Source organism: Pseudopipra pipra, chromosome 11 (assembly GCF_036250125.1).
Source record: "Pseudopipra pipra isolate bDixPip1 chromosome 11, bDixPip1.hap1, whole genome shotgun sequence".
NCBI classification, from domain to species: domain Eukaryota; kingdom Metazoa; phylum Chordata; class Aves; order Passeriformes; family Pipridae; genus Pseudopipra; species Pseudopipra pipra.
Genome location: NC_087559.1, coordinates 18,935,361 through 18,959,165, shown reverse-complemented (window position 1 = coordinate 18,959,165; position 23,805 = coordinate 18,935,361). Strand labels below are relative to the sequence as shown.

General features: G+C 39.9%; 1 protein-coding gene across 15 annotated transcripts in view; it reads left to right on the top strand.

The window, feature by feature from the left end:
* Nucleotides 1-19,556, top strand: part of IQSEC1 (IQ motif and Sec7 domain ArfGEF 1) — a 334,245-nt gene extending 314,689 nt beyond the window's left edge. For 10 of the 15 annotated variants that reach the window (XM_064668004.1, XM_064668005.1, XM_064667999.1 and 7 more), the window contains 6 exons: nt 346-471; nt 2,057-2,156; nt 5,132-5,293; nt 6,454-6,630; nt 13,514-13,563; nt 14,898-19,556. In XM_064668004.1, coding sequence (XP_064524074.1) covers nt 346-471; nt 2,057-2,156; nt 5,132-5,293; nt 6,454-6,630; nt 13,514-13,563; nt 14,898-15,467 — 1,185 coding nt within the window. In that variant the 3' untranslated portion in view covers nt 15,468-19,556. The remainder of the gene's footprint in view (nt 1-345; nt 472-2,056; nt 2,157-5,131; nt 5,294-6,453; nt 6,631-13,513; nt 13,564-14,897) is intronic. The other 5 variants (XM_064668009.1, XM_064668014.1, XM_064668013.1 and 2 more) reach the window with 2 other exon arrangements.
* The last annotated feature ends 4,249 nt before the right edge of the window (nt 19,557-23,805 follow it).

The following is a 23,805-nucleotide window of genomic DNA, read 5'->3' as shown; positions in this document are numbered from 1 at the left end:
TGTAAAACTGCTTGTGGAAGCAAAACCCTTTGCTCTGAGCTCCCACTTAATCTCAAAGTATTAAGATTATTAAGATTTTATCATTTCACAAAGTAAAACTCTCTCCCATAGAACTTCCATTGGCATCCACATGCAGGAATAAAAGCTGATAGAGAGTATTTGATAGAAGTTTGATGAAGTTTGGATGCCATGTGTATAAATCTTTATGTTCCTGTTGTTGGTCCTTTGATGGAAAAATCTAATGGGCTTAGAGGTAGAAATATTTGAAGTATTAAAAAAAAAAAATTCTGTGTATGAAAGAGCTAAATGTTGTTATATTAACCATGGACTTTTGTGTTATCCCAGGTGCTCTCCCTACCCCACAGGAGGCTTGTTTGCTACTGTAGGCTCTTTGAAGTTCCAGATCCCAATAAGCCTCAGAAGCTTGGATTGCACCAGCGAGAAATATTTTTATTTAATGATCTTCTTGTGGTATGTATTTCCAGGCAGGCAGACTTAGAGTGAGGTATTTGGAAATCCTATCTCCAGTTAAATACAGGAGCATTCCTAAAAATAAGTATCTATTATCTGTTACTCTGCACTCCAGAAATCTTGGGATGATTAACAGATTTATATCTTCATTTTCTTAATTCTGTATAATTTGCTTTTAAACTGAAGCCTTTTACTGATTGCTGTGCTCTTTTGTAAGGAGGGATTGGATGCAATAGCTTTTACTACAGAGAAAAAAAAATCACCTCCAGGTTACCCATTTCCCTGATGGATAAACAGAGACAGTCTTTATTCTGTGAATTAAGAATTCAAGGTGTTTGTGGAACAACAAAATTACATACTACTTTGTATTCCCCAGATGTTCTGTCAACAGATCTGTTTATGCCTTGAAATAGGAAGAGGAAATGCTGAAATAGATTTTACAGTTGACTTTACTTTTTAGCGTGCACTTATCCTCGCAGACTTTAACTTGACCTAGTCTTCTGAAAAACAGACATACAAAACTAGTGACAGCTTGAAATTATTTGGTTGATTTACTCTTAAAAATAGGAAAATTTGTTGCCCTCTCTTTGGAACGTACCTGAGAACTGAGAGCTAAACTAAGTGTTTAATATTTTGTTACAAAAAAGACAGGCTTCACCCTCATGGTTTTATTGTGTGTCATTTTTACAAACCTTCAGACCTTAAATCCAGGAAATAAATACAGAAATGAATCCTTTTGGTTATGAGTAGATCCTCCTGGTTGTAAATGTGAGCTTGAGTGGGAACTGATGGAACATTGCTGTCTTTGGGCTGCAAGTTTTCTGTCTTTTTTTATTACTTACTCAGATGTCAATTGTTTTATCAAACTGTTTGGGGAGTAATACAAACCAAATTTGTCAGTTCCAGTAAAATGCCATCACCAAAAGTTAAAATTAGAAAGAACTAGTAAAAATAAACCTCTTTGTAAAGAGAAAGAGCAGTTGCACTCACCCTTTAGGAGAACCCCAGCACTGATGGTCAGCAGTAGAATGTTACTTCTGTTGTAGCAAAAAGTCAAGGTTTCCACAGACTTGGTGGGACTTTTCCTGTGTCAGGGGCTGTAAAAGGCAGAGGGAAAGCAGGACATCACTGGCTGAGGAGGGCTGAGAATTAACCTGGTGTGGGGAGGTCCTGCCTGGAGTCAGATGTAAGAACAAAGGGTGAAGGAAAGTGTGGTAGCAGCTGCTTTTTGAAGGATAATTTAAACTTCTTTTTGATAGCATGTGCAGTGCACAGTAAGGATGTAGAGGGTTTTGTCTTTTTGGAATTTCAAAAAGTCAGATTTCTGGAGAATGGAGGACACAAAGGCTTTGTTTCTGGATAAAATATTAACTCTTCTGCTTAAGAGATATGGTGCTGCAGAGTTAGCTTAAATACGGCAGTTGCATTTAAAAAAAAAAGAATTACAATTAACATATTCTCTGACAGGTTATAGCTTTCTTTTGAATGAAGTGTTTTCTCTTATTCTAATTCCTAAGAACAATAATTTTCCACAAGCATACATGGTAAAAGGGGTATTTAATTTTGTTTCTTTGGTAACTTTCAGGTGACCAAGATTTTTCAGAAGAAGAAGAACTCGGTTACATACAGTTTTCGACAGTCGTTTTCTCTCTATGGAATGCAAGTCCTTCTCTTTGAGAACCAGTGTAAGTATTTCCTGGCTTTTTAAATGAGCCTTTTGCTTAAAAATAAAATAAAAATTAATAAAATAAAATAAAATAATGTTTGAGCAAAAGAGGTGGACAGGACTTGGCTCTGGATTTTGGAATAAAATTGCTTTGAATTTAACTTAGCCCTAAAGTTTAAAAGAAGATGCTCTCAGCATATGAAACAACAAGACTGCTGGTTTTTGGTTGTAGTCAGAAGCCAAATCTTCCCAAATGTGTTGTTTGTGAATACTGGTAAAGAATAAAATGTTTGTCAAAAAACAAACCCGTCTCTTGCTGAGGCAGCTGCAAGTGAATGATAATAAATAATTACTCCTATAGTGATGTGTGCAATTCAAAACACTGTTTAATTTATTTTCCTGATTTATGTTTTAACTGTGCCCAAGTAATATATGCTCACTCAGATATAAATACAAAGCAGAGAGTTTGGATTCAAGCTTGTATTTTGTGACACCTTTTGTTTATGTCTGTTGCAATCTGCATCAATCCAGTATTCCTTTTATGTTTCATGCTTCTCAAACTTAGTCTTAGCAGACAAAAACCCAACAAAAAACCCCAAATAGTTTGCTAAAGTCCTGCTTTTAAGCCAAAAGGCAGCATCAGTACCAACAGCAGAGCAGAGTATGCTTACACATTCATTCTCTCTTTTGTGCACACATTATATAATATAAAATTCAGTTTGGGGAGGAAGGGCAAATATATCTATCCTAGATTTACTGAAAATAGAAGAATATATATCTCCTCTGATGTCAAATTAAATAAAATATTGAAAAAGATATATCTCATAAGCATACTAAGTAGAAACACTATTCAAATAAACTTAAAAACATATACAGTGAAACAAGAAGCAAAGGGTTGGATTTCCCCCGGGGAACTGGAGGCATTTTAACTGAGACACTTTAATAGACATAGTTGGGCTTCTAAGTTGAGCTCAGTACAATGACTCAGTGAACAGATTGTACTTCTAGTATGGGTGTCTGTCAGGTGGAATGCAGTATTTTCCAGTTTGGAAAGAGAAGTATTTTTCTCATTTGCTTTGTAAAATTCATATTCTTGGTTACCCCTGTCCCCAGCAAGCTTTGGGCTCTTTTGGCCACCAGTCAGTAAATCCCTGTGTAGCAGCTGTCAGAATCAGCTGCTCTCAAGTGAACAAAATTAGTGTTGCTAAAGCAGAAGCAACAAAAATATTGCTTTGGCTGCTGGTGAGGTTGAACAACATGATTGGCTTTGGTAATAGAAGAATTGACTTTTAATGATAGAAGTCAGGATCCTGAGCTCCAAAAGGGAGAATAATGTCATGTATCTCTAGAAAAACTTTTACATTTTCGGTCAGTCAGTAACAAAATATAAAGGGGGAGCAGGTCACTGCAGAGAGAGTGTGTCTGAAACCAGTGAATACTGATGTGTCTCCTGATGCTTAATCAATACAGTGTGGAGAAGTATCTGTGGGAATAAAATATACGTGTTTCTTTAGTATGTGGAAAATCCTTCTTGGTTCATATGTGGGGCAGCCCACGTGACTTCACGTTTCCTTGTTTGGTTTCGTAAGCATTTTTGGTTTTTCCCCTTAAGTGGTGCATTTCTGTAGAGCTGTTTGCTGCATATCCATGTCAGTATTCCCAGCACTGCCTGAGGGATTCCATGCTCCCCTCCTGTGAGCCCGCCCAGCACCAGCCTCCTTTGTCTCTTCTTCTGTGCACGGTACTGAGAGCAGACCCCACAGAACCCCAGACTCCTCCTTCCCTCTGGACCCTTTGAGCCTTGTGGTACTTGCACTGTTTTCCTCTTAGAATGGTGAATGGACTTGCTTCACTTTCAGTTGCAGCTCTGATTTGGAAGATATTCTTCTAAAATTAAATCTGGAATAAAAATTTGGAAGTATTCTTCTAAAAAAGGGCAGCATTTGCACTTGTCTCCCAATAGCTGAATCTTGTTGAAACCTGATGGCTTTGAGGGGAGGGAAGCTGCCTTACATCATCTGCTGGCTCTTGAGGGAATGAGTTTTAGTGCCTGGGAGCCCTTGAACTTCGGCTTCAATACTTAAGTAAATATTTGAGAGCTGTAGCAAACCAAGAAGGTAAAGCAGCTGAGGAAAAGAAAACACTGTGAGTTAAAATTCTCATTTTGAGGTTTTCTGACACCCCATTTCTACAGGTCTGTGCTTCAAGCAAAGACTGGTTCTGTTTTCCAGAGCAGAATTTATCTTCTTTATAAATATCCTCCTGTAAATGAACCTTCTGTCTCAGCCAGGAGATATTTTTGACCAGCTGTTAAAATTTGCATTCTCAGATGTGCAGCTAGAAAAGAAGCAAAGACAGTCTGCTAAAAAATCTCTACCTTTTGTTTTGAAGTTGCCCATAGTATGGGTCAAAAGAGGGGTGAAAAAAACAACAAACGAACCCTTTTACTTCTTCAGTATGTAATCTCACAGAGAATTTTAACTTTCTTTAAAAAAAGAGAAAACTAGGATTGTCAGGGAACACAACTCAATAGGAAAGATTGAAAGCTGTCCCTGCTAGTGTGTTTGTCTTCCTGCAAATGTTACAAGTAGAACAAGTTTGATGTACTTGAGATGTCTTCAGGTAGTTTTTACTCAGCAAAACTTCGGCCACAATTTAGTAAGATAGGTAATGGGATCTGTTCCATGAAACAAAAATTATCCCCTTATTTTTTTGCCTTTTCTGGTATTTTTCTTTTATATTGTACATTGTACCTTAAGGGTAACAGATAAAGACTATCTTCCAGGATTTAGTCAGCATCTTGACAGTTGAGCTGTTCCAATGTATCTTAGGGATTTTCATTCTGATGCTGTGCCTTCAAACTTTCATTTTTCTGACTTTGTACCCTCTGTGGTAATATTAGTAAAAAGCCTTGAGTTTTGGTGAGGTTTTTTTTATTAGAAGAAAAGGAATTGGAATAATCAGAGCTTAGTTTTCCCTGCCTTTTCCTTCCAGATTATCCCAACGGTATCCGGCTCACGTCAGCCGTGCCCGGAGCAGATATCAAAGTGCTCATCAACTTCAATGCCCCGAACCCTCAGGACAGGAAGAAGTTCACAGATGATTTGAGGGAGTCGATTGCGGAAGTTCAGGAAATGGAAAAGCACAGAATAGAGTGTAAGTACAAAGGTACATAAAATAGGGCATTGTCAGGCTAATCCTAGGAAGGCAATTCTGAGTATGTGTATAACCCATTAGAACACTTTAAAAGTTCCAAATAATAGGGTTTTTTCCACAAGTCTGACTCTAGAAAGGAAAAACCCAATGATATGTTAAGGCCCAGCTGAGTTCACTGACTCCTATTTACTGCAGTGTAGCTGGAGTGGAATTTTAGCCTGGACAAACTGTAAATACCAATGGACAGGGTGGAGGTGGATTTGTGAATTGTAGTATAAATTACAGCAAGAATTTGAGGTATAATTTACATCACACTGAAATTCTCAATGATGGCCCTTCAAATAAGTTTCACAGGATTTTTCTTGATTTCCATGTTGTTATTTTTTTGTTTTCTCAATGAGGTAGCCGTGGTACAAGTTGATATATTTTGCTGAAAGTTCCATGAGTGTCTAAACACGAAATTTTGTCTCCTGTTTTTCCAGGAGGCTGTGTGTGTTGCAACATAAATCTGTTAGTACAGAAGTGAAGCTCCTGTCTCTTATTCACAGTAATACCTGCTCACACACAGAAATTGGGATGTTTCCATGTTCTATGATAAGTCTGTACTCATGGAAAAGCTCCTTACTGGAATTTAGATCTTGAGGACTCTTTCCAGTTTCCATTTTAAGCTCAAATGATGAAGTTTCCTTGTTTGTCTAACTTTTGTCTTTATTGTGCTTATTTTTCATTTTGCTAAGAGTTTGGCAAGATTTGAAGGAAAAAGAAGGTGCGAATATAAAAATGAAAGATAAATCAAGGAGTAACAGGAGATGTTCAAACATCCTGAATAATCTGTTGGTTTAAAATATGACAGTGGATTTAGTGTACTGGTTGCTCATGACAGCCTTTGTGAGCAGAAGTAACAATTCCCCCAGAGGCTGGTTGGGCACTGCCCAGGCTCCCCAGGGCAGTGGGCACAGCCCCAAGGCTGCCAGAGCTCCAGGAAGGTTTGGATGATCCTCTGGGGCACAGGGTGGGATTGTTGGGATGTCTGTGCAGGGCCAGGAGATGGACTGATGATGCCTGAGGGTCCCTCCCAGCTCGGGGTGTTCCATGATCTATTGTCCGATCCCGCGTTTAATCGATAAACGCGAATTGCAAAGTCACCGTCTCTGTTTCAGCTGAGCTGGAGAAGCAGAAGGGGGTGGTGCGTCCCAGCATGTCCCAGTGCTCCAGCCTGAAGAAGGACTCTGGGAATGGGACCCTGAGCAGGGCCTGCCTGGATGACAGCTACGCCAGCGGGGAGGGGCTGAAGCGGAGCGCGCTGAGCAGCTCGCTCAGAGACCTGTCCGAAGCAGGTAAGCGCTGCATTTCCTCCCTTGCTCTCTGCATGCAAAGATGCCTCAGTGAAAACCTCCACAAACAGTAGTGCTGAAATCTCAACCATTTTAAATAGCTCCTCTGTCCCAGTTCCTGTTTCATTTCTGTTTGTTTTTCGCCCTTGTTCTGTTAAGGGTTTGAAAGCATTTAAACCGCTGTCAGTTGCTATAGATACTTTTAAAGGAGAGTGAAGACAGGAAAAATTGTAAGTTTTTGATTAAAAAAAAAATAGTGACTTGGGCTAGGAGTAACTCAGTTTTCCTTTCTTTTTTTTACCCCCTTTGCTTCTTCCCCTTCATACAGTAGGCTTAGAAAGAAAAGGAAGGAGACTGGTCTCTGTGCAATGACCGCTTTCTGTGTATTCTGTGCTCAAACGTTCTGTGCTGCCACCTTGATGAATGAAATGGAGTGAAGCCTTACTAAATTCTGTCCAGAGCTCTGTAATTCAAACACACTGTGTCCCTGATGCTCTTTTATTGGTTTGTAACTCAGATACAGCTCCTAATTCTTGCAGGAGGGGTTGTTGTGAAGTTCTCTTAACAATATAACACAAGAAGCCCCAGTGGACGAGAATTCTGATATCCCACAAAGCCTCTGCCGTGTGATCAGTTTTATTAACTGAGTAATGCAGCTAAAGGCTGCAAAGCAGGGATGGTGGGATTTTTTTAGGCAAAGAAAGCCAGGGGAAGTTTAGCATGTTTTTATTTGATGGTTTGCCTCACACCTGGCAAACCCATGTAATCTTTCAGTTTTAAAAATGATTCTTGTCATTTACAAGAGCTCATATCTGAACACCATGTCCACTATTCAGAAAGTACTTCTGGGGATAGTAGCAACTGTATATTTTTTTTAATTATCTGGTTTTAGTTCATAGTCTGTGTTACATACTCTGCTTTGTTCTTTTAATTGTAGTGATGATGTACAGTATAGTCATAATTTCAATATTCTGTATATCTTTGGTAGTAGACAGCACTTACCTTTTCCCTTTTTTTCACTAAAGAAGAGATTTTAGCTCTGCTGCAATAAATAAAATTATTGTAAACTGAAATTATAGCCTGTGTTTTGTGGGTATATGTGTGTGCATACAAATATGTAGAGAGTGAGCTCTTTCAATTCTTTTCTTCTCTGTTTAGGCTTTCATACTCATATGTCCATTTGCTTCATTAAAAAAGACATAGGACCTTGATCCAAAATCAGGCTGAAGCTGAATATTGGTGCTTCATTGACCCCAGTAGATTTTAGATCAAGCCCCTGGTCTTCACCACTCTTAAATCTCAGATTTGAGGATACTTCATCATCCTTTTTGTTATTTTGGTTTTATTTCATTGAAATGAGAACTACCATATTGTCAATATGTGAGTTCGGTGGGTATCTGTGCCCCTAAATGTGATTTCTGATTGACTTTTTCATTCCATCAGAATTATTCATCCCTCTCTTTCAAACATTGCCATGTATTTAAATTCATTTTATGGGTTTTATTCAACATTTATTCAAGCATTTGTAATCATGAACCCATTCCACATTTCCACAGGGCATGCCTACGACTGGCATGCTCATTTCTGAAAATAACTTTTTTCCATAACAAAAAGTAGAAATCACTCACAGACTGCAGGGTTTATCAATGAGTTTGTTAAACCCAACTAAACTTAATTTTAACTTGCAATAGCTGAGAATTATGGAGAGTTTCTGTTTGGTCTTGTGCAGTGCAACTGGCTTGAGAAATGACACGCCTGTTATTGCTTTGGTAGTCAGTGGAGTAACTTCGGTGACATGGGACAGGTCCTTTCTGCCTTTTCTCAGGGAATAGCTTGCATGAGAGGCTAATTTTATGTTTTAATACGAGAGGGTCAATCCATAACAAAACAGAGATACCTCAGTTAGGAAGATACTGCACCCCAGTGATGGTTTGATATTAAATTGCTTCTATAAAACAGTATGGAGTCAGGTGCCTCAATTCTTTTTCTGGATGAAACACAGGGTCAGCAAGGAGCAGGAACAAGCGTAGTGGGGCTGTGTGTGGACTTGTGTCCGTCTGTTGGAAAAGACACAATGCAAGTGGATTTTTTGAGAGGTCCTTTCTACATTTAATCAAAAATAAATCTAATAAACATGAGAAAATGGCCTGGTTGCATATTTATGCAGTAAGGCAGATAATTGTCCAGTGAACATTGCAAAAAACAAATTTTTAACTATTTATTCAACGAAGGGGAAATGTGACTGACCAGCATTTTGACTGCAAGGGTACGTGACTGAACTGTTTAAGAAATAGTCCCCCAGACATCCCGGCAGTAAATGGTGGCTGTGGAAAGTCCCTTGAAATGTCCCTCTTGGAAAAGATTGTGATTCCTAAGCTGCTTAGATCCAACAAATGCTGATGTCCTGAATGATTCTGACTCCTAAGCTGGAAATCAGACAGAAAGGCAGGATTTCTCTGTCAGGAGTCGTTTCCTGATGGTTGTTCTTCAGTGTGATAACTGAGCTCAGAACTGCGCAAAGGATCTGTGTGAGGGTCTCAGTTTGAAAGACAATATTGTTCACTGGGGATTGTCAGTTCTTTCTGTGGAATAAAGAGCAGAATGTGGCAACCAACTGCTCCAAGATGTGACTGTGTCCAAAAGTATTTAGTGCTTTATTTTTTTCTCAAAAGAGAAATGTATCATTTTTATTGCACATTCTTGAGCTGTAGTCAGGGAGGAACTGAATTTATTTGTCCCAGACTTGGAAATTCTTAATTTACAGAAAAACATTAGAAGGCAGACAAATATTAATGCAGCTAAAGCTGGGGTTTGTCGGTTCTGATAGTGTTCTGGGCACTTCACCTCTTACTCCCTGTACAGTTACGTGGTGAGAGGTTTACAGACAGATGTGAAAGGTGTGATGGCCCATCAGGGCCATTAGGCCACGAGAAGAATGCTTTGGTCACCAAAGCAGAGCAGGGAGGATTAGAATGGTTATGTTTCCATTTCTGTGTCTCTCCTAAATTTCTGGACTGATTTTAGGCAAGTCAGTCCCAGTTCCAGCCACTTTGAGTGGCTGGAGGCCCCAGTGCTTTCACCTTGAGTTCACAGTGGGGAAATGTGGAAAGCAGACCTTGTGCTTCCCTCACCTGTAAGTGGAAATAATATTTACACACTGCACTGGTGTAAAAATTCCAATGTTATGGTTATCCCCAGTGATACACAGGTGGCATAGCCCTGTAGTGCTGCAATCTGCACACATGCAGGGTGAGATAATGGTTCCTATTCATATAAGTTGGGCTTGTCTCAAAACAGTCACAGAGCATTAAAGACTCCTCAAAAACCAAAGCAAAACCATAAAGTAGTTCCAGAATTAAAGGTCTATTTGCATATTGCCTATAAACTCTTTAAAAGTCAACCTTTAACTTTTAAAATGTTTGTTTCTAGCTTAAAAAAAACCTCTTATTTTTTACGTTTAGCAGTTTTATGATGCATTTTTTAAAAATTTCTTGTATTCCAAAATGTAATGGAAAAGACTGTGGAACTTCTCAGCATTGTAATCCCCTTAAAAAGACTCTGAGTTGATGGAATTACAGAATCCCTTAATCTCTTGGATCAGTCTGTGCTGGGATGGTGCAGTCCTTGGCTCCTTCCTCATCCCATGCAGGCAGGGTTCATTTTTCCCTTCCTCTCCCTTGGATTTTGCTGCAGAGGATACCAGGAATCTTTGACTCCCTTGCTAGAAGAGCTTTCCAAGTAGGGAGAGATTTTTTCTGTCTCTTCCCTGGTCACTGTTGTAACATTTCCTATTTTTCCAAGGAATAACAACAGTAAAGGGGTATGATAGAATTCACTGGGTGTTTTAAATAAAGCTGGTTTGTAGGAATTAAATCTTTGGTGACACGTTTATGATAATACCAAACCATTTTACAGACACCCCACACTGTCCCTAAACACCTTGTTATCACCAACTTTTCTGTCTTATGGAAGAGACACTGTTTCACATAGAAAACAAGGTGAAAATGAGGAGGTTACAAAGAATCTTTTCCCTCTGGAAAGTGGTGTCTCTAAATTAATGACTAGAGCATATTTTAATTTAAAACTTTTTTCCACACTTTTTTTCTCAAGACATACAAAGCTAGATGATAATATATTTTTTAGCTAGTGTATCTCACTGGCACAGAAGATAATTTCAAGAAATACAGGGGTAGCAGTGAGAAATACTTCCACTTACTATAATGATAATACCTATGCATATACAGGACATATCATACTTACATAAGTTAAAGATATTTCTCATAAAGAATATTCATATCTTAACATCAATGAATTACTGAGATGAATTAGAAAAGGTTAAATTAATTGAAATTTAATTTTATGAAAATAAATTATAAACCACTCTAAGTAGCAGCCTGAAAAATGTTGAGTGAAGTATTTGCTTATTAAGCAAAACCGGTCTTCAGATTTAATAAATACCACCCTGCTTTTTAGCACAGCTGCTAATTATTCTGCCAATACATGCTGAGATGCAATTCTAGTCAAGGGTCACCATTTTCTTGAAATGCATGTGAAGGCTGAAGTTCTGGGGAAACATTTTTGAGATGGGATGCCATCCCAAGGACCAGGGAACTGTCTGGAATAAACACACCTTGGCAGGGGGAACGCTCCTGGGGATTCACTTAATAGCTCTCATGTCACACTGTATGTCAGGACAGAATTGGGCTCAGTTTGGTTTTAGGAACACAAACAAAGGCTCTGTACAGTGATAGTGCCCATCTGAGGGGAACTGCAGGCTTTAAAAAGGATTTTTCTGTGTGTTCTTGGCTTTGCCCTGGAGTTATTCTGAGCACAAATCCATCTGTCTCTGTCCGTATATGCTGTGTCTGTGGTTATTTCAGTAGATGTGACTCCTGCCACACGCAAAAGGCATCAGATTTTCCTGTTTTCCTTCGTTTTTGGCCACATTGAATGACCCATGTCAGCTCTCAGTCTTATTTGCAATACTGACTGCTAAGAGGTGACTGTCTTTCTCAGTGTGTTTGCATCAGCAAGCAAGAGTGATTTGAGTGTTAATCAGTACTAATCCCATTGTCAGAGCAGAAAAATATCAAAGCCTGACTAGAAGTGAAAATAAGGGATTACCAAAACCAGTTTTTCTTGGGGGGTTCCTAAGATAGTTCAGTTATGGTTTGGCTGAGGCTAAAACTGCAGCAGGTGGAAACAATGAGCTTTTGACAAAGATCCTGTCTGGGGAATTGTTCCAAATTCCACCAATTTGAACAAAATACCTTGACCACAAATCCCCTCGATTTAATGTCACTGGAGAGGAATTTGTCCTGGGGAGCAACTCTGTGATAATGAGAGAGGGGGAATTGTTCCAGTAGCCTAAAGAGAACTGTAGCTCTTAGAGAAGCTTGTGTTTCAGGGCAGCATCCTGGGAGCAGCCAGGTCAAAGTTATGCTTATGAATTCAACAGCTGGTATTTTTTGATCACATTACAAATCTAAATTGGTCTATGGAAGGGTCTGTCAAGAAGGGTGAACCTCCCAGGAATCACTGTTTTGTCCCAATTCTCTAGTTCTGATCCCAAGTGGCTTTGAGGTGTCCCTGATGAGGGTATGCCACTCATTGGTTTGGTGATGCTGAAATACTCACATTCTCCCCCAAAACCACCTCTTAGAGTAGAAGATTCTGAAGGCAGCAATGTACCAATGCAGGGTAGAGATTGTCTTTGATATCTGGCCTTGTAGGAAAGCAAGGAGAGAACACTGAGAAGACTTTGGTTTCTAAAAGCATGTAGATTTTAGGGAAGCTTTAAGCACCTGATCACTCAAAGGTTAGCTTTGTTTATGCACCCTGCCAGTACAGTGTTCTGAAACTGCACAAAGCAATGCTCAGCAACCTGTCTTCTAAAAAAATCTCTATTTCCACTGCAGCCATATGCTATTTTCTCTCCTGTGAAATGAGAAATAAAATCTGGGATCCTGTGTCCTATTTATAGCCACCGAGGTCTTTTGGCTCTTTAGTCTGGTGTTTCACGTGTGGTTTTAGGCAAATGTCTCTGCAGTTTGAGACTCTTGGAGAACAAATCCAGCATACTTAAAGATAAAGCACTGCACAGCTAAACAAACAAAACCTAGCCATAATGTCAAGACAGATTCCAGATTTATTGATCAAAAATTAAGTTTAGTTTTTTTAAAACCTCATGAAAGAAGATTATATGAAATCCACTGAGGTTCAGAGCTGAAATTGAAATGATGAAACCAATGCCCCTCACCAGTCCCCCACACTGAATCACAGACTCACAGGATGTGCTGAGTTGGAAGGGACCCACAAGGATCATCCAGTCCAACCCCTGGCCCTGCACAGGCCCATCCCCAAGATTCACACCCTGTGCCCAGAGGATCATCCAAACCCTCCTGGAGCTCTGGCAGCCTTGGGGCTGTGCCCAGTGGGGAGCCTGGGCAGTGCCCAACCAGCCTCTGGGGGAAGTTCAGACTATGTCAATATTAAATTTTGCACTTAAATTAATATCACCCCACAAGTATATATCAATGTGCTTAAAGAAAGAAACTTCACAGCCAATTGGACTCCAGGAAATCAAACCATTTAGCATCACTGCTGGTCAATGTCCCAACCACAGCACTAAACACCGACGTTAAACCCACGTATTTTAAGACTCGTACAAACTAAAAAAAAAATCTTTAAACCCCCCCGCTCGTGTTAGTGGAGTGCCAGCCAAGCAGTGAGTCAGTGCAGAGGGCCCTGCCAGCAGCCCTGTGCCCGTGTGTGCCCGTGGTGTGTCCCTGGCTGTGTGTAGAGCTCCCGTAGGACGCAGGGCAGCAGCTCTTCTCCCCGGGTGTCGTGTCGGTCTCTAATCTCTGGTGTTGCATGTCCTGGGCAGGCAAGCGTGGGCGCCGCAGCAGTGCAGGATCGCTAGACAGCAATATGGAAGTAAGTAGGAAGTTCCTGATGTCTAGCTGGATGTGATGATGTGCATTTCAAACCTTTCTTTTATATATACATATTTTTTTGCTCTTTTTTCTTCTAACACATAACCTGCCTGCCACGAATAAAATGCATGCCTAGGCTACTCACTCCGTATTCTTCCAGCTTAAAAAGCACTGACAGCTTGTTTTAGACCAATGGCATTTTTGGTTTGAGCTAACCTTGTTCCCTTTGTTCCTGCAAGCATGGTTAAATGGATATGATGTGTCCTTTTGCCACCATTTCAGTCTGGTCCCAGCTTAAAAGCCCACTTGCTCTTTGTTACCAAGTACACTGTTCTTGCTGTTTGGTATTTAGCTACAACTATTGACTGTCATGCTCAACCATTCCCATTGCTTATTTTCGAGTTCAATTGCTAAATGTATGCAGTCATGACACCATGGAATTGCACAGATAGGGCATGGGAGGAAAAAAATTATTAAGATAGGTGAATTCAATGTGGATTTCATGAGATTTCATTCATCTTCAAACCATTTATATATACTGTTCATGTCTCTGAATTCAGCTTGCAGATTTTTTTCTTTTTGTTTTTTTTTTTTTTTTTCTCTTTTTGGTTTTTTTTTTGTGTTTGCTTTAGGTAGATTGCAGTTTAAATCTAGCACACTTTGCCTAAGTACTGTTGTGTCCCATAACTCTTTAAAATACAAACCCCAAGCTTCCAGAAACTAAATTCCAGGCTATATAATAATGTTGGACCACAGGTCACAATAACACAATCACATAGAAATCTTAGTGGCAAAAATGGTTCCATTTAACACATAATGCAGGGGTAGGCCAGAGAAGCAGCACTGTGACATACCCTAGTGGAAAACTATCAAAAAAGTTTTAAATACTATTTTGAAATCTAAACTGCAACTGTAATATTTGCTGCTGTATATTTAACTGTTTAGGCTGAATTTAATGTAGCTTTATTTTTTTTGTTGTCGTTAAAAAGCAAGTATGGTATTTTTTACAGTATTTTAAAATGTATTTTTCCTTTAAAAAGACACCTCTAGGTCTTATGTCATGTTACTCTTCCATGACATTTTTTTTAATTTAAAGTCATATCTTTCAATATCAAAAGTACCGAGACAAAAACATTCAATGCTTAACATACCCCAAGAAAGGCACGAGTGCCTCATTGGCAACTTAGAGAAGGTGGAAATAAGATTTTTCCTAGAACTCTTTAACATAGTCACCCAGGTGAACACTGAAGGAGGAGTTTGTGGGTCAGTGTGAACTTTTTTCTTTTAAACATTTTAAGATTTTTTTAATTTTTATTTCTATTAATTTCTTTTTAGGGGTCCATCATTAGCAGTCCTCACATGCGCCGAAGAGCTACATCAACCCGAGAGTGTCCATCTCGCCCTCACCAGACTATGCCCAACTCCTCCTCACTCCTAGGGTCCTTATTTGGTAGTAAAAGGGGGAAGCCACCTTCCCAAGGCCATCCACCATCCGGCTCATCACAGCAGCCCGCGCACCCCGCCGCGGCCCCGCACCAGCACCACGCCCCGCACCCCGAGGGGCAGCCCCCGGTGCACCCCCACCACTCCCAGTACTGCCACCTGACGCAGAACCCGCCGCCCTACCACCACCACCACCACTACCACCCTCCCCAGCACCTCCCGCACCCCCACCAGTACCACCAGCACGTGCCCCACGCCCACGGGCAGCACCCCCCGTACCTGCAGCACCCCCACGCCCCGCACCCCCACCCGCCACACCCCCCACCACACCCCGGCCATGCCACCCACGCCCAGCACCCCCAGCACCCCCAGCACCCCCAGCACCACCACGGGCCGCCACCGCCCCCCTCCACCTCCGCCAGCACCAAGCCCAAACACAGTGGCATCAGCACAATAGTCTAGGACAGAGACCCTCCGCTCACTAGAGTTTTAAACTGAGTCACAAAGGCACTGACAGGAAGCAACAAATCATCATATTGCCAGTTTTTACCTAGACAGTTTAATTGAGCTGGGTGAGCTTAAAGGCTTGCTGTTACTAAATAAAATAATGCCAGTTAGTGGTTTTACTTATCTACTGGATAGATGTCCACCATCTGGTTAGTTCTTATTTCCAAACTGCCTTGAAAACATGCTGCTTGCTGAATCTGACTGAAGCTACCTTTTACACCAAATCCCTTGACAATTTTACACGTGTAACGAAACGTTAGTCTATGAAAAAAAAAGGAAAAAAAAAAGTGAGACAGAATCAAGTGTTGCATTCTTGCTCTTTTATTCTCAATGGGCAAAAAAAATAAGTAGACCTGATATGGTTGATGAAAGTACGTAAGTAAACTTTATATAATATAAATATATACATATAAATATATATATATATATACTGTATAGTTAACATTTGTGCTTGGAAAGAAATTTTTTCAGTCCACAAAACTAGCAATATAGACTTTACAAGGAATTCCACTTACTTGATAGGACAGTATAGTAGATGAATAGCATATGAAAGAGTAGACCAAAACATTAAACGTTAGAAACAAATTTCAGACATTTCAGTGTTTTCATTGCGAGTCCTCCGGACTCACTGGGATTTCTAAGCAATCATTACTAAATGTGCCAAGTAACATAGCATTTAACTGTCGTAGTCAATACTGCTTTGTATAAATCCTTATTTTATTAACACGATGATATCATATGTAATCAGTATTATAACTGCTCTGCTATTTCAGGTAAGCAAGCTCGTTAAGATGCAGTAATTATACCGTAGCAATGTAGGGGGGCCACTTCCCAGTGGTCACCCTCAAGCATTGGTCACACAAGTTCTTAGACACTTTAAAGGCTGTGATAACTGTGAATTTACATGATCCACATTTCTTTTGTATGCATATGGATTTAAGGAACACCCGGGAAGAGTTACGACAGGTGCATGTACACACTGCAAAAACATTCATCTCAGACATGAAAATGGCCAACTTCCATCCTCCTCAGCTACTTTGTTTCCCGTTTACCATAATTTCTCATTTTTACCCCCAGTGAAGCTGAATTCTAGTCAAGAGTGTTTCCAGGTGGAAGTGCTCTAAAAACTTGAAGGTTTGTTTTAGAATTTAGTATAGGGTTTTTATATATATATATATATATATATTAAAAAATCTGTAATTCCATGTAGCCATGTGCTAGCAACAAAGTGGCTTTACCATTTTTACTCATCACATTTGTTAGTTTGAAGCACCCAGCACTCAGCAGGCTGAGTTTATGCTCAAACCCTCACTTCCATAGTCCAGTTAGTTGCAAGACATCACATAAAAATAGGCTGTGCTGTTGTTGCTTATGTGTTGTAACCAAACCATTTGCAAATTTATATACAGTTTTTATCCCGAAATCCTGTACAAAGTTATACATGGCGCCTACTTTGTAGTTTCAGCACTTTGAGCCACTGCAAGGACTTTACACCTAAACAGTAGAGACAGAGAATCACAACTGCAAAACTGTACCAGCCTAAAAGCAAACCTTGAAGAGGATGAGCAAAAAGTTCCAGTAAGAGATGGGTAAAATAATCCTAATAACAACCAGTGGGGTTTCTGTTGAACAGTAACGGGATTGTCAGCAGTGCTGAGGACGTGAGAACAACAGAGTGACTTTCCATGCTGGCTGGCTCATGGCATCTCTGGCGTGTGGGGAGGGGGGAGAGGTTCAGTATTTTTTTCCCTTTCATACCATTGATATCACAATACCAGCAAAACTGCAAACTGAGCACTTTGTTAACTCCACAGAGAGCAAATACAGCAATCTAGAGTTGAGCCTTTTGTTTTGAGCTGTCCACGTTTGTTTTGCACATGTGCAATATGTTTTCCCCTTCTGCACCTTCTCCTCTGAAATACCTTCATGAAAAGAAAACAAGTATTATTTTTCTGTATCACTCATTCTGTTCTAAATTCTGCGACTTCGGGGTCCCCCGAGGCTCTGTTCCTTGCAGTTTAAAAAATATATACTGTTCTTATAAGGGAAAGTAGACCTGTCTGCATGTCATCTAATGTTATTAGTGTGAGGCTACACTCTACATATTGTATATTTGAAAAATATATCAGTGTTACTGTTGATATTAGTTGAAGTAAAGTGATAACATATTTCAATATGTAGACTTTTCTTCATACATCTGTACCAATAGTAGAGTCTAACTGTAATTTATAGGTTGTTCCAGAAAAGATAAAGAACCATTCAAGTACAAACATCTTTCAGAAACTGCATCTTTTAATTAAAATAGAGGTAAGAATGCTCCTCTTCACTGAGTGATGGAGTCTGTACGTGTTGCAGATGCAGAGGCATAATGTAAGATAGTCTGTGTATGGAATAAAGGCACAATATGCAGTAGCAGTGGAGAGGAAAATTTGACTCCAGCTGTGTTGATTAACGCTGCAGATGTTAAATCACCCAGATCTGCATTTGCTTTATGTTTAAAGACCCCTTTCATTCATTTAAATTAGAGTTACATAGAAATATCCTGTACTTAAACAGCAAGCCACATTTTAATGCTTTGACCACTGATTTTCCATGTGCAGTCAATGTATTTGTGAATCAGAATATTGAGGAGATGTCACTGTGCAAGCAAAGGAACACTGACCCGTGGTTTTGTGTCCACGTGGGGAAGGAGCCTGAGCCTGCCCTGGGGCTCAGTTGCACGGGTGAGATCCCATCCTCTGAGCCCGGCTTAAAAACCAAAGCTGGGCCTACAGGAGTACTGTGTTTGTACCCTCTGTTCTTTTGAGCCAATGAGGAGAAACAGTGGACTTGACTTATTTGTTTCTAGTTTTGTTCTGTTTTGGTTTTTAGACTATATGTTTGTATGTACTTTACCAAACAAAGTGTCTTGGTGTCAGCATAAGTCTTAAGAACTTTGCTGCTTGTTTAGGGTTGCAGTGAAACCTCTCTGATCCGTCCTTGATTAGAGCAGTGTGGGTCATGCCTAGCATAGGAAAGTTATCTTACTTAACACTGCATGGGGTTAAGAAAATTAATTTTTCAGCCTGCAGGCAGGAGTAGAATTGAGAGGGTTTTTTCTCAGATGCCATTGCCAATTAAAAACTGGTACAGAACTGCATAGGGTGACCATGGCTGTCTCTTCCCATAAACCATGTGGCAAAGTAGTAATGCTGATTTGAAAAAATGAAAGGGAAACGTTAAGAGTGAAGGTGTGGCAGCAAAAATCTTTTCTGGGACAACAATCAAATATATATTTGGGGGTTTTATTTTTTTAAGTTAAGAATGAAATGTAAAACAATGTAAAAACAAAAAACAAAGTTCATCCTAATATAATGTGCGTCTTGTATTGCTAAAAAAAAAAAAAGAGCCTAACATACAGTGTAGAATGATTTCCCATCATGTACTGCATGCAGCAGAAGCCTCTTGTTTCTTGATAAAATGAGCTGAGAGACAGTCAGCAGATATTTAAACACTGAATCTCTAGATGTTGACTTGCTGTTCCACATGAAGCTGTGTGTTTTCTGCAGTTAAGCATGCATTTTGCTGTTCCCTTGTAAAATACCATCACACTTCTTGCCTGCAAAATGGATTCTTGTGTATATATTTAAAAGTGGAACCAATAACAAGATTCAATTTGGAAAAGAGAGAAGGGGGTGTGCTGAAAACGGGACCAGTAGGGGGAATAGAGAATTCTCTAAATTGTACATAGTGTGTAAATTAGCATTACTCTAAGTCTGCAGTCACTTTGAGGTTGCCTATCTCCTGCTAGGAACTTAAATCAGCTTTGAGTTGTATTAAACTGTTAGAATTAGGTCTTGAATGCAGACTGTTAAAGACTTCAAAAACATTACGCTTACAAGAAGCTTCTGTTCTGGGGAGGCTTGAGACCCCTTTTGTAACTCTGGGGAAGAAAGGAGTGCTTTCATTTTAATATGCATTCTGTTTGTAAGTAGTAACAGACCCTATTGATGTAAAACTATAACTGTGATCATGTGGAGAAATCAAATAAATCATTTAAAACTCCTCGTTTCTCATTTCATGTAACCCAAGAACTTACAGCTGTTCAGATTTGAACTGGAGGGAATTCCTCCCGACGGTATCCTGGCCCTGCTGAGGCAATGGGATTTCTGCTGCTCGCTCCAGAGGGGCCAAGAGTTCAGTCTTCATCCAAAATTAAAGACCAGGTGGTGGAAATGGTGCTCAGTCCCATGGAGACTGACCCCTTCTCCATAGGCTTTGATTTGTTTGGTGGTGCTGGAAATATATTTAGTTTCAAAGGAGAGTAAAGAGCAAAACACACCCATTGACCAGGACACTCTGAGGCTGGAGAACAAGAATGAGATTGTGAACCTTGTGACACGTGAGCTGCAGCTGAGCCCGTTAATCCTCTGGCTGTCACAGGGCCTCAGGAGCTCCTGGCCAGGGGACTGTCTGCCCTTGGAGAGGTGTCAGTTTGTCCTTCCCAGGGGGACATTCCTTGGATCCCGTGTGTGATCAACACCCCTTGGCTGGAGTTCCTGGAGTGCCTTCTCCTCTGTGCCCACTGGCAGGGAACCCTCACAGTGCTGGGACTGAGTAAGTGCTACCCCCTTCCTACCTGTCCTGGCTGGCTGTGCTGTATCTCACCTTACAGCACGGAAGGGTCACTGGGACATATTTGCCACGTGGCCATCCCAGGATTTGCCATGACCCCCTGCAGTGACTGTGGAGAACAACCTGGGAGATGCTCCACTGTTCTTACTTTTATGCATTTCCTACATTTCCAGGGGGTTATAGTGTGTCTGTAAAAAAGCTAATGCTTAGCTATCAGTTTAAACTAAATACTGTGTTTGCTTGTGTTTTCTATGAATTTTAGGGGATTCTTGAATTATTTTGTGGAAATAGTCAACTGTCACCTATTTGTGAATGCGGTAATTTCAGGAGGTACATCTTGGATAGGTAAGTATCCATGTATCTATCTACATTACTGTGCCACCCCTCTGAGCTGTGTGAACCACTTCTATTCGTGGTTCAGAAAATACAATTTTAAGAATTTTGGTACAGTACGTTTTGAGGAGACAAAGAGTCTTTTGTCTCTAATTTAGCTCGGAGTCTGTAAATGCTGTTATAAATCCAGGGGTTTATTTCCCATCCATTTAAAAAGTAGGACCTAAACAATACATTTAAATTCTGCTGCTTTCTACCTAAACTAAGACTAGGTTGAAAGCATTTATGATCTGGCACGACATGTCCCTGCCCATGGCAAGGGGTTGAAACGAGATGATCATTAAGGTCCCTTCCAACCCAAACCATCTTGTGATACTGAAATAAAATAAAGAGCCAAAGGAACCTCATCAACAATGTGGTTTGTGTGGTGGATTTGCACCAGCTGCAGTAAGCCAAGTAACTTAAAAAAATTCAGCGTAGGTTAAACATGTAACAGGTTAATAGCTCATGGTTGTTGATATTTTTTATTATAATATCTTTAAGTCTCTGATGAAGCTTGTGTGTCTGTATCTAGTGAAACATGCCTTCATTTAAGAAGTTTTATTGCCTTCAGTATCTTACCCTGATCAAGGTAAGGTCAGGGTTCTCTGTCATAAGTTGTAACTGAAAATCACACCTTTTACAGGTCAGAAGTCTAATGTTTGAGAAGTTCTCCTAAACTCTGTGTTTGTGCATTTTAGGTGTTTGTGTGCATGCAGCAGTATCAGAACACTGATTGCATGGATGAGTTGTCATGCCATAAACAACTTCAAGCTCTTCTAAATAGCAACTTTTTAAGAGGAGGTTCCTTGCCAGGTATTTTCTGTATTATTTTGGTTGGGATAAAGAAACGCAACATTAAAATGGCAGGAAAAACAACTAAAAAACTTCCTATGTTTTATCTGCATCTCTCTTCAGGTTTTTGTTGACACCAAACTTTGTTTTTTCCAGTTGGCCTTAATGGTTGATTTTCATTCAAAGTTTCACCAAAACAGGTGTAGTAACATTTTACCATATATTTCTTTGAACTATACATATTACTTGTGCAATGTCTTATTCATCAGCTACACCCTGTGCAGAGGTGAGATATGGGAGCCCCAATTACTTTTGAATATTTTGTAGGGTACTGCAGCATTTTAGATGGAGCTTGAAACATTGATCCAACTTCTGGGTTTTTTCCTGCAGTCATTGAAACAACTGTCAAAAGGTATCAGAATTATGGTGCTGTTAGGATTGGGTGGTTAAATCATATTTCAGCATATTTATGTACTGACAGATGTGTTTGCATAAGATGAACAATGTACTTAGAGTAACATGCCTCAATAAATCTCGACTGGTATTACAGCTGCATTAAATACACCTTTTCCCAAAGGAATCTTCCTGGATTTTTACCCTACTTACGACCCTCTTACTGATTTTTGCTGCTATATTTTGTTGACATAAAATTCCTGGAAGAGAACATAGCACAGCTAACCTGACAGAAATACCTAAAACACACAAATGCTTTATTTTAGGTGTATTTTTTAGTAGAATTTCTTTTTGTTTCCTCTTATTTGAAGAATCAAAGCCAAATCCTGTATTACTCTACAAAACTACATCTACTGCAGGATGAGGCTGATCATGAAAGTCAGGAGATGCCTAAATCAAGATCTCTGCTTGGAGTACTTCCTCAGCTAAACAAAATTTAAATGAAAGTTGTGTGGGTGATGTTAACTTGAAGCCATCACTTTTTTCAAATTATTAATTATTTTTACCATGTATATAAAAGCATAATTTTAGGAATAATAAAAAAAATCCTCTTTCTTTAGTGTTTTTGCAGTTGCTGAGATGTGAAATGAGCATCATGGTTCATGAGACACAGCCAGCTCAAACCAAGCACACAATTTATCAGCTCTGCTGGGAAATGACACACACAACTTGAGCTTTCATTTATTTCTTCAGATTTAGGCACAGGTCTTTGTAATGAGCAAAGAAAAAACTACTCTGCCTTTAATAAGATGAATGGGGGAAATTCATTCGAACACTATTGAAATGTTGTGCCTGCAAAGTGGAAAATGCTTTTTCTCTACAGCTGCTCATTTCTGCTACGAAACAATACATTCCTGAGGGTTTGACAAGGGAATGGGCTTTGGGAAATGTCCAGGGAAATGGCAAAGGCAAGGATGGCTCAGGTGGTCTGTGATTCAGCAGTGGTATCCAAGGCTGGAATCAATTCATTTAATCACTGACATTAGGATTTTTCCTAGTGAGGAAACAATCTGACAGGAGCTTCCTCACCTTTGGATCCAGCTGGACTGAGCACGGGCAGCCTTCCCTTTGTGCAGGATCCCGGGATCCCCCATGAGCATCTTCCTCCTCCATCAGCTCACCATATGCTCTTGGATGATGATTTTTTCCTTTTACTGGCTAATATTCCTTTATATCCACTCCAGCAGCAGAGAAGAACATTTTTATTTAGTGACTCATCCTATATATTGTTCTTGCCATCTTTCTGGTAGTCCCATGTCTCTGCTGCTGCCTCAGCCCTTACACCAGGCTGCAGAAGTGCCTTTGAACACAGCCCTGCCAAGTTTGAGGTACCTCTGTTGTCCTTCCACACGTGAGTTTGGAAGAGCAGCAATTTTTCAGCCCAATGAGAAGTACGTGCTGAGTGTCCTAATTAGGCTTTTAAGCATCCCCAGTGTTTATAGCCCTGAATTTCCACAGCGTTTCAGCAGTTTTTAAAGATGTCTTTGATCGTGTGATAACCCCTCTGCTATACCAATCTGTAAATTTTCAGAATAGTTTGCATGTGTATTTTATACCTAAAGGTGGAGGAAACTTTGTTTCTACTCTTTCTATTTTTTCTATTACTATGAGCTTTCTGAGCTATTGCAGTATTTCATGACCCTGCTAACATACTTGCAAACTGCCAGCATAGCTTCATGCAAAAAAGATCTGTATATTAGCAGTGAATCACAGGGGACTTATCTTAAACAATTCCCCTAACTGTGTGGATTTGAAATAATTTAAAGAAAAAGTTGGAAGAAAAACACTTGCATTTTGAGTCATCTGTTTCTCTTCCCATATATGAAAAGGGGGAAAACAGATGCCTCATCTGGGGTGAAGCAAATTATTGAACTAAAGCATTATTAATAAAATGTTCCTTAGCTCACTGAGCTTCTTCCTTCTGCCCAGTATTAGAGTGTAATAAAATTTATTTTGGCCAAGAGGTTCTCGACCCATCTCCCTTCTGCATTCATTAATAATGCCAAGAGGTGCTTTATGCAGTTACTGCAAGGTCTTTTTATAGCCCCCCTTGTTCTCT